At 37.7% G+C, this 12,148-nt stretch overlaps 1 protein-coding gene across 1 annotated transcript in view; it reads right to left on the reverse strand.

Moving 5' to 3' along the window:
- Window positions 1–2,206: 2,206 nt before the first annotated feature.
- Window positions 2,207–12,148, reverse strand: part of xylt1 (xylosyltransferase I) — a 69,268-nt gene continuing 59,326 nt past the window's right edge. Inside the window, 4 exon segments of the mRNA XM_048202603.1 lie at window positions 2,207–3,180; window positions 6,816–6,854; window positions 6,857–7,148; window positions 10,631–10,826. Coding sequence (XP_048058560.1) covers window positions 2,858–3,180; window positions 6,816–6,854; window positions 6,857–7,148; window positions 10,631–10,826 — 850 coding nt within the window. The 3' untranslated portion in view covers window positions 2,207–2,857.

The raw sequence follows: 12,148 nt of genomic DNA on the forward strand, positions 1-12,148 counted from the left end.
TTGCGCACACTGGGCGGGACGCCACCTCTCCGAGGACCCGATAACAATCAGATTGCATACAAAGTGATGGCTAGGCCAGGGCCGCAGAGTCCCAGAGGAGACGTGCTCCTCAAATGAGAGAGCGCAACAAGCCACACTAGCCCAGTTTAAATATGGAGTCGTACATTTGCAATGTAGAAACATTAAAGGTTTGTAAAAACGGAGAAAATGTTGGTCCAATGCAAACTGTAGAGTCCAGCAAGCTTGCAATCTTCCTCACTAAAAATACATCTCAGTCAGATCTGAGAGGCCACCCTATCATTATTATGGATGTGAGTAATCCGGACGGCCCAATCTGGAAACTGTGACGTTCAAATGGCGTACATGCAGAGGAAAGCGGCTGAGGCGTCCTCCAGGCTACTGAGCCCAGGAATCGTAGAAGCCATGTTGAAATTGTGTGGATGTTGCCAACCAGTCCAGCCGATGTCCGTTTTTGTTGGTTTCACCGATATATATGACAAAATACCAAACACTGGCTCGTATAAAAAGACTAGAATAAAGGAAATGAGAAGCAGCATGACTGGAATCTCAGTTCTTGAGGTCATTTAAGATCATTCATCCAGTTAGTTTCCCACTCAACGTTTATGAAATGAACAGATGGACCTCAGGTGGAGGGACGGAAAGGTCTTTACCAACGCCCATACTAGTACCGCATCTTGTGTTTATAGTTGTAATATGGTTGGGATGATAGCCTTTGTAAATAAAGGCAGCTTGTTTACAAAAGGTATTGAATGAGCTGCAAAAACAGCATATAGACATTAGTCATTGACTAAAAAATATCTATTTCATTTATATAAACATGAATAAATAGGCAACTTACAACCCTCAGCTAACCAGTATCTTTTTTCAGGGGAAAGGGAAAAAATTATAAAACAATAAAAAGGCGAAGAAATTACATCTTTTTTCGTGGTGCGCCAGCACAGCTGGCACCTTCCATTTCAAGTTTCAAGAGCCTGAAGGGGAAACAGCATACAGACAGAACGACACTTCAGACAGTCACAAGCTACTCTAGACTCTCGCTTAAAGAATTGTGGTATCATGCAAGTTTCTATCGCTCCGCAGAATCCTATGCCAAAGTGACTGTACTGACTGAAAGAACCTTAAGGGAGTACTCCATTTGATGCCTGATTAGAAAAATTAGTATACAGACAGAAACACAATTGATTTATGATGCATGTTCCGTTGGCTAAACAGCAACGAATGTCTCTTAATTTACACTACCGTTAATAAGTTTGGGGGTCAAAGAAATTAATACTTTTATTCAGCAAGGACACATTAAATTGATTAAAAGTGACAGTGAAGACATTTATAAAGTTAGTTTTTTTTATCTTTTCATTAAAGAATCCTGAAAAAAATGTTTCAAGTTAAGCAGCACAACTGTTTTTAAAATGAATAACATTAAGAATTGTTTCCTGATCAGTAAATCATCATATTAGACTGATTTCTGAAGGATCATGTGACACTGATGCTGAAAATTCAGCTTTGCAATCACAGGAATAAATTACATTTAAAATATATTCAAAAAGTATGCATTCAAAAATGGTTATTTTTAACAATATTTCACAATATTCCATTTTTTTTTTTAGGTGTCAAATAAATGCAACTATGGTGAACAAAAGAAAAATCTTATTCTAAATCAGCCCCAAATTTTGAACGGTAGTGTATATCGCATAACACACTAAATAACCAAAGCTGTAGATGCTCAAATTAAGAGTTAAGTTTTCAGTTAGCTTGCACACTCTCTGCATATCTCTGGCCAATAAGCCTTAGCAAACTTCTGACTGATTAGCCTGGTAAGTTAGCGCACAATAGCTGATCAGTTTGCTAGTTTAGCATACCATTACATTTTTAGCCTGCCAGCTTAGTATAACGCTAACTGACCACCCTGCTAGCCTAGCATATATGCAACCTCAAATTATTTGTACTATTTAATATTTGTAGCTATCACACTTTGGGCTATACCAATATAACCAAAAAAAGGCCATTTTGATTATGCAGAAGTGGATAACATGATACACTTTTGAACAGGCATTACAAACTACTACCTTTTTGCCTACAAAGGCAATAGGATTCTGTGGAGTATGGCAACTTGCATGGCACTGGATCACTTCTACTTGTCAAAAGCTCATTTTTTATTCAAAACAGATGTTTTTCAACCAATAACTTATTAAAACTATATAGGAAACTTTATTAGGGGGAGTTTGAAGGCTTTAAATGCCTGTTTCACTTCATTTGATCCAGTGAAAAGCATATAAAAAGGAACGTATTTTTCTCAAAATTAAAAGAAACCAGCAATGTTGTACTAAACACAGTGATATATGATCTGAAACACTGGTTTTAATAAGGTATAGGTTGAAAAACACATTCCATCCTTCACGGTAGGTGCGAGTGTGTTTGATTTGAAATATATAGGCTTACTATATTACAAACATCCCTTTTGGTCTTTCAACCAGTGTTAAGGTCCTTTCTGTGCTTAATATCCCAATCCCAGCGTTCAGCCGTAACACCTACACAAAGGCATCACCTGCTGTGTCCAGTTGACAAAGATTCAATCACAGTAATTGAAATAAATAAAATATAGGAAGCCTGACAACACTCACATCACTAGAGCACTCAGAGTTTGAGACAGCCAGAGGCCGCACATTTTTAAAATAATATTCAAAAACTTTGCAGCGTACACTTTCGTGGCCTTGTGTGTCTTGCGTTTGAGAGAGGTCCGTTCTGCTCATATTCACACGAGCGACGCTGGAAAATAAATAAAGAAAACAAAATGACCTTAGAAATGAAAGAAGGCGAGTCTTCAGGGCAGTGAACGCTGCTACCTAATTCGTCCGTTGGTTTTGGGTGGGCCCAGCTGGGACTTTGGGTCCGGGCTGAGAGAGCTCCACACCGTTTCCCTGCAAGTCTGCATGACTGGACAGCCACTGGGGCCTGTTGAACACACGTCCACAGCTGACCACACTTTGCCCAGCAGACTGTCCACCCAGCGCTCCAGCTCAGACCCCGTAAGCTCTGCGTTGTGCTCGGCTGCCTCTACCTGACCCAGGTGGACCGGGATGTTGAGGATAGGGTTCAGACCATGGAAACTCTGCTCCATATAGCTGTTCTTGGCCGGCCCGTTGTGCGTTTTTAAAGCATCCTCTGTGAGAGAGAAGAAAAAGTTTTTTTCCCATGAGTCTCAAGCACCTTAATGCAAGCGAAGCAAAACTGGGATTATTTGGGATTATTTGCCTCACATTTTTAGACATGAAAAATAAAGTACAGTCTTCATGATTTCATTTTTTTGAGGAAAAAAGGTGATGACTCGAGAAAATTTTCTTCAGCTATGAGAGTTGTCCAGAATATACACTATTCATTATGGGAACAATAAACTTTAAAGCTGATGTTTGATAACTTTGTATAGGAGAAAGTATTTGAACATCCACATTAGCTTTTAGTTTTATTTGTGCCAAGAATTATCTGTCATGTGTGGACGAGGTCGTTTTAGTGTGGGTAAAAAATCTACTGAACACTAATAAATCCAGTGTTATTTTAGTATTATTTATATACTATTATAGTATTTTAAATTAACATTCATTTTTATATTTTCAGTTTTCATTTTAATTTTAGTTTAAGTTTTAGTAATGATTGTCATTTTTATTAGTTTTTCTTTTAATTGTATCCCTTAAAACTCATCTTTGATCATCAAAATGGCATATTCTTTGTGCCTTAAAATAGCTTGAATGTAACTCTACACCATTGCTTCATTTAATATACAGGGATCTATGAATATGCTAATTAGCTCCGCCTCCACTCGATCACACCAGCTCAGAGATCCACTCGGTCAACTTACTGAGGTCAACGCTGCACAATGGTATCGCTCTTTACAACGTCAGACACATAACGGTAATTAATATGATTAGCATTTTGCTTGACTACATTATCAAACAGCTAATAATGTGTCGCTAATGTCACAAAAACCCTGTTCCTGTTTGAGCGTCAGACAGCTGTCTTCTAAACAACAGTATCCTTAGAAACACTTTGAACAACTCAAAATGTCAGTGGAGAAAGGCATGTAGTTCATAATATCATAATATACCCGCTATATTGCTAAATGTACACAATTTTTCATATCAACAGAAATATAAACCGGGATAACCTGCCTTCTCTTGAGACTCTCCTGCTTCAGAGCGGTCATAGTTAACGATATGCTGAAGCCTGCCGGCACATTGACGTGATCCGTGACGTAACAAACACCAGCGTTTTCAAACCGCGTTTAAAAACACCACATAGACATATAAACAACATTAAAATCTTGATTTTCACCACAGGGATTTCAGCAAAGATGCATTCAATTGACCAAAAGTGACAGTAAAGTTAGAATGTTGCAGAATATTTCTAAGAAAGATGAAAAAGATGACGACTCAAGGACTCTTCAGACACACGATGCTTTATGATGTAACAACATCATAAAGCATAAAGTATAAAAGAGTAGTTTTAGTTTTAATATATTCAGTCTCTTTTTGAGGGATGAAATAAAAATATACAGCTGGGATTTTACAAAACTTCTATCAAAATGCCCCCCAAAAAATCTACAAGCTTTATTTAAATATTAAATACATCTTCACATATAAACTAGACCGCTCGCCTGCATTATATCAGCTAAAAACAGCTCATTTAGCTGTAAAGAAGGACACAACGGCCCTGGAGGTAAAGCTGCAAATTCCTCAGGCTCCTCACACTTCTCTCTCTAGCCGCCCTTCACAGATCACCCTCTGTGTCTCTTCCCGACCCCTCTCACCAGGTTCGCCCACCTCTCCCTGCCATAACATTCCATTTCACGCTCGCCAGGAAGCGCGTGGACAGGCGAGCGTCATTGCTTACAGCGTGCCGACCGACCTGGGCCGCATAAACACACTCCATAAACTTTTATTAGCTGCGGGTGCAGAGCCACGGCGAGCGAAAAGACTCGGTGCCTGCTGTAGACATTAATCAAATGACAGTCTGGTAAATCATGTGCGTTTATCACCCGCCCATTCCCACGACGCACGCACGTCGAGCCGCAATCACAACCTCTCCCTCATTAGGAGCGTTTTGAGGACAGATCCGCTGATGACCGCACACCACGCTTATTTCAAAATGTCCCCTAATGGGCTAGAGATACCAATCGTGGCTCCTGCACAGTTATCTTTTTGTGTTTATTCCAATGAAAGGTGACCCGGCATGGTGTATTACTCATTCGTGACTGTGAGCTGGGACTATTTATAGGCAGCCAAGCAGCCCAGGCACATAGCTAGACGTGAAGGCAGAAAGTGCCTTTGAAAGCAGAGGGTGGGATGACCTGAAAGGTTGAGGCAGTTTAATATACAGTGTACCATAGTGTCAGACTATGGTCTTCAAAAAGAGCATGCAAAACACTAGAGGATTAGTCATTACATCTGGAGGAAGGAGAGTTTTCTCATTCTGTTTTAAATACACAAGCTTGCGATAACGCATAAATCAAAGCTTCAAAAAGAGTATTTTGAAACAGCATTTTCTCAAGTGATATGCTATGCTAAGAGAGGTGGTTTGCACATTGGAAAATGAGAAGTATTTCACATTTTTTTCCAGCTATGAAAAAAACATTGTTCATTGTGGAAATGATTTATATTTGTGCAATCAACTTTCTTCTTTCTGATGAACACAATCGGAGTTATATTAATAAATATCCGGATGCATCCAGGCCTTCTGAAGCGAAGCAATGCGTTTGTGTTAGAAAAATATCCATGTTTAACAAGTTCCATATTCAACTAAGAAAAATTCACAGTTTTTTCGTAATTTGAATACGGAAGGCATAGGACGTAAGCGTTTTCAACGGCGAGAGGCGTTACACTTTTTCCGTAAGTTGAATATGGAAAGTGGTCTGGTGGAAGCTAGATATTTTACTTCATAACTTGTTAAATATGGATATTTTTCTTACACAAACGCATCGCTTCGCTTCAGAAGGACTTCATTAACCCCCTGGAGTACGTTTTGCTTTGGATGTATGCACTTTTTTTCAGCTCATACCCACTGGCCCCATTCACTGCCATTATAAAACTCGATGCGTCAGGATATTTATTAATATTACTCCGGTTGTGTTCATCAGAAAGAAGAAAGTCATATACACTTATGATGGCTTGAGGGTGAGTAAAGCTTGTGGTAATTTTCATTTTAAAGAGAACTAATCCTTTAAGCTGATGTTTATTAACTTAGATAAGAGCAAGTATTTTAACATCCACATTAGCTTAGGGCTTTTTACCTGCTTACTTAATGTGTTTTCTCTGATTGGGTTGCTATCCGATCCTGAAAAGAGCAGGTGTAAATGCCCTCTGAAATGCTTTCAAGGCAGATTTAAATCCGATTACTCAAAACACTTCAGGAGGTGGTTTGAGACGCATTCCAAATGAAACTGAAGAAGTGTAAATGCATCTGATTGTTGAAGCCAAAATGAAAAGAAAAAAAAGTTTGAGCGTGTTATACTGGCCAATCACTGGATGAAAACGCTGCTTTATTTGCAAATGTTTTATGCGTAATTCCAATTTTGCGCACAAGTTAAATTCGCAACTTTGGATGGAAACATGGCTAATTAAGCTACATAAATTCTATCAAATGATGCACTGTTTATAATTCCAACCTATCTTCTACCGCACATTTTAACTCCCACAGAAAGTTTTTACACTTTGTGAATCAGTTCCATTAAATCATCAAAAAGAACCGGTTCAAAAAAAGATTCATTCGTGAATCATGTTGTCTTTAGTATACAGTGTAACTCTCACCTTGGCGTATAGGTAGGTGTTTGTGGTGGGTAAGGGGGTGATGAGAAAGCGTGTCTCTGCCACAGGGGTCCAGTGATGCAGCACACGTACGGTCCACATGCCAGGCCGCAGGGGCCGGTTCAGCGGAGGCCTGTAGTGTGTGAATTCAGCACTGGCGTCAATCAGGATATCGTAGGTGGCAGCGATGACATTGGTGGGATCAATCCACACCACAGTCACAGTCACATTTGACCCTTTTCCCCATTTCTGCATTCCCACAGGCTCGTCCATGGGTCCCATCAGATTCCCAAAGTTCCGAAATATCCTTTCCTTAGCATCCCAGTCTGTTCCAATCTGATGCATGAGCGAAAAGACAAAGAACAGATGTATGACATTTAAACTGATAGGAAAGTCAAGAGAATGTACCCTAACAGTCCCATCAGTTAGGCTCAAGTACCCCTTTATTGACACAAACCAGATATGTGTTCCCATTCTCTCCGGATATCATTTAACATCAAAATGAATGCATATATTGATATTGATTGTATATTGTTTATTATATTGTTCAACTATACTTCTCATAATATTTCATGGTTTAAAACTGTTTTCAACATGTTTTCATTGGTTTATTAAGCAAGATCTTTTCAAGTACCCTCTGGAACCTGCCAGAATACCCCTTGGGGTCCATATACCCATTGTTGGGAATCACTGATCTAGAGCAAAGTTGGAGAGGCAGAAGAGAAGACGAATGAGTAAGAGAAGGAGAAAGAAGGCAAGTGAGAGAGGATGAGAACAGAGTCCTGGGGCTCTGAGACAGAGTGTGTCGCTCTTGATGCAGAGATGTGTCAGTTCACCCCTCCAGACACTGCACAGGCCTTCATTGGTATGGATCTGAACAAACTTTCTGTATCCTTGAAATTCAGTCCCCGAAAAAAACAGAGTAACGGGATACCTGAGCACTGTACATACCAGTGGCTCCCTAAGAGAGCCGCATAGACGGATATACAGCCAAATGAATTCACAAGATCCCATCGTAAGTAAACAGATGGCACCAATTGGGACCGCCAGTACCAGCTGAGATGAGCATAATTGCATCAAACGATCAGCAGTGCCCAGTGTAATGTTTCTCCCACTGTGAGGTAATTTGACTTGTGGGATGGGGGGGTGGTGGTGGCTTGGAGCCGTCATGCTAGTTCTCTCCAGCCACTCTCAGAAACGACATCATTTCCTACAGAGTACGTGACAGACAGCAGGAGTCTCTTTACGGTTGACCTGTCCCATATCCCTCCCCGGCCATGCCCGCACCTCAGTAGAACACGGCAAATCAATTTGATCATTCTGTTGGGAAGACGCCCGAGACCCAGCTGGACTTGCTTTAAGCACTTTACAGCTCTGCTGCCTTGTCTATGGGTGTCCCCCCAAAGGATGGATGATGGGAACTATAATGCTTTTAGGAAGTGATGTCCAGGCAGACTCCAACAGTAACTTTTTAGTTTAGAACATTTACAGGCCATAAATGTGTATATATAATATATACTGCCATTAAAATTTTGGGGGTTGATAAATTTGATAAGAGCATAAGTCTCTTAAGAGCATAAGGATGCATTTATTTGATCAAACATACTGTAAAAACAGAAATAGCCTACAGTGGAATAATATTACAACTTTGTAATATATTTTACAATGTCAGTCATTACTGCGATGGCAAAGCTGAGTTTTCAACAGCCATTACTACTGACTTCAAAATCAAAAATATACATCTGAGAAACTGCATGCATCACAAAACAAATATTATTTTTATATTATTATTAAACAAATATTAAACATTTTAGCTTTTATGTTAATTAAACATATAGTAGATTGAATGTACACCATTTATGGCAGTTTCATAAGCAAAAGGAAGAGTATCATTTTTACATTTTAACCACTATCTATCTATCTATCTATCTATCTATCTATCTATCTATCTATCTATCTATCTATCTATCTATCTATCTATCTATCTATCTATCTATATATATATATATATATATATCTATATATATATATATATATATATATATATATATATATATATATATATATATATATATATATATATATATATATATATATATACACAGTACAGTCCAAAAGTTTGGAACCACTAAGATTTTTAATGTTTTTAAAAGAAGTTTCGTCTGCTCACCAAGGCTACATTTATTTAATTAAAAATACAGTAAAAAACAGTAATATTGTGAAATATTATTACAATTTAAAATAACTGTGTACTATTTAAATATATTTGACAAAGTAATTTATTCCTGTGATGCAAAGCTGAATTTTCAGCATCGTTACTCCAGTCTTCAGTGTCACATGATCCTTCAGAAATCATTCTAATATGCTGATTTGCTGCTCAAGAAACATTTATGATTATTTTCAATGTTGAAAACAGTTGTGTACTTTTTTTTTCAGGATTCCTTGATGAATAGAAAGTTCAAAAGAACAGCATTTATCTGAAATACAAAGCTTCTGTAGCATTATACACTACCGTTCAAAAGTTTGGGGTCAGTAAGAATTTTTATTTTTATTTTTTTGAAAAGAAATGAAAGAAATGAATACTTTTATTCAGCAAGGATGCATTAAATCAATCAAAAGTGGCAGTAAAGACATTTATGATGTTACAAAAGATTAGATTTCAGATAAACACTGTTCTTTTGAACTTTCTATTCATCAAATAATCCTGAAAAAAAATATTGTACACAAATATTTTGTACAATTGTACACATTAAATGTTTCTTGAGCAGCAGATCAGCATATTAGAATGATTTCTGAAGGATCATGTGACACTGAAGACTCACATGTCTCACTAATTTATTCACAGGAATAAATTACTTTGTCAAATATATTCAAATAGAAAACAGTTATTTTAAATTGTAATAATATTTCACAATATTACTGTTTTTAATGTATTTTTAATTAAATAAATGTAGCCTTGGTGAGCAGACAAACTTCTTTTAAAAACATTAAAAATCTTAGTGGTTCCAAACTTTTGGACTGGACTGTACTGTATATATATATATATATATATATATATATATATATATATATATATATATATATATATATATATATATATATATATATATATATATATATATATATATATATATATATTTTTTTTTTTTTTTTAGGCATTTATATAGCGGTTTCCTATGTACAACTGTACACCCAAAGCGCTTTACAATCATATCAGGGGTATCATATCATATTTATATGTTATAGATCTTCATATCCTGTTTTAAGTCATCTATATGCATCTAACTCTTGTGTCTGAAACCGAACATGTACCCTTGGCTTCCAACAGATAAACTGAGGGCAGTTCAGCGTGAAGTCATTATTTTATCCCCATACTCGTGGCAGACAAATCACTGATTACGCCAAAGGGCAAGATGACAGGTATGGTGCTGCCTGACAGCTAAATCAATGAAGAACGTCTGAATTATTGGTTGTTTAACGGAGTATGTCAAGCACAATGTGCAGCCGTGTAAGATTGCCAATAATATTCGGAGGTCAATTTTCTTAGCAATGCATACATTCTGAGGGTAGTGTGGGGGCGATTTGGCACCTATAGACTGCCAGGACATTTTTACTGCAGTGAGCCAGAATGAAATAAGCATTGTCTTAAAACTGTATGACGGCAGTTAGTTCATAAATAAAAATGACCAACATAGGACACATAAATGTGCTACCAATCAGCCTATTACAGTAAACAAAAACGCTTCATCTCCAGTGTGTGTGTGTGTGTGTGTGTGTGTGTGTGTGTGTGTGTATTGTAAGACTGTGAGTTTACTAACCTCTGCAAACTGCAGTCGGTTGAAGGTATTGGGTGGATTGGTGAATTCGAAGAACTGTTTGGGCATGACCCAGGTCTCCAGGGTTTCCAGTTTGCTGGTTGCCAAGTTGGTGGCGTGATGCCTGACCAGGTATCCCTGGAACTCATCAGACAGGAAGTAGATGTGGACAGACACGGGATGTCCCATGGCATAATACCTACAGGTAGAAAGATGTCATTTCAGTTCAAAATTAAATTTTGCCACACCTGTCAAGGCATTTTTATTGGGTATTTTTTCAATAATATTTCTTACTTAACTATTCTGCATTATATTTATTTGAAAATATATATTTTGTGCCTAATTTATTTGTCTTGGTGGCTTAAAGGTGGGGTATCCATTTTTTTGTTTGGAAGTTAGTCAGGCCGATACCAACAACAAATGTGTAACCAATCAGCATTAGGGGGCGTATGACGGTCGAGGAGACAGAACGAGCAAGAGGGAGATTTCCACTCTCGCATTGCGTGTGTAACAGTGGCCAGATAGTGAGAGTTGTGCAGGTAAAACACTGCGCTCTAACGACCGCTAGGTAATGCAGTGTTTAGCGTCATTGTTAGTGCACTCGCTTCGCGTTCCAGCAGCGATTGAGCCGGGGTTCGAGACCGACTCGGAGCAGGGTGGTTAGGATTGGAGTTGATGGTTTGGGTTGATTTCAAATATCAACAATGTCCAACAGCGTTGTTGAAAAAAATGGATACCCCACCTTTAACATGAAGAATTAGATATTTCCACATAAATTAGTCTAGATTTTTTCTTAAATACAAACTTCTGGTAAAATGTTTGGGGTCTGTAAGATTTTTTTTTAATAGCACTTTTAATACTTTTATTCTGCAAGGGTACATTAAAATTTAAATTGATCAAAAGTAACAGTAAAGAGATTTATAATGTTAGCTGAGAAGGAAATAGCCACTTCAAACCCACAGAAAGCTAATTTTAGCCTCAGCAACATGCTGCAGTTTTTGTCTTTTTTTTGTGAAATAAATTAATAATTTAATTCAGCAGGGACACATTATGCATAGATCAAATTTTATAATTGTAATAACATTTCATAATATTGCTGTTTTTGATGCTTCAAAAAGTTCATAAAGAGATCGTTGAACTAATCCACATGAATTGACCGGTTTAGTCCAAATTTTCTGAAAAGACTCATTCACTTTATATCATGAACAGATTTTTAATTTAGGCTTTTATTCACATTTATTCATATTCATCAACTCACACATCAGTTGTAGTAAACGGAAGCTCAAGCATGTTCACTTGACACATGCGAGAACCAATGAGGTTCATTCTCATGTGTTACACAGCATGTTTGAGCTTCCAGAAGAGGTTTGCTCTTGCGCGTGAGGCAGGTTCGGTTGAGCTTCTGTTCGCTGATCAATGTTTATATGTGAATAAAAGCCTAAATTCAATCTGTTCATCATAAAAAGCGATCGAGTCTCTTCAGAAAATTTGGACTAAACCGCTCAATTCATACGGATTAGT

The sequence above is a fragment of the Megalobrama amblycephala genome, linkage group LG1 (genome assembly GCF_018812025.1).
Source record: "Megalobrama amblycephala isolate DHTTF-2021 linkage group LG1, ASM1881202v1, whole genome shotgun sequence".
Lineage (NCBI taxonomy): Eukaryota > Metazoa > Chordata > Actinopteri > Cypriniformes > Xenocyprididae > Megalobrama > Megalobrama amblycephala.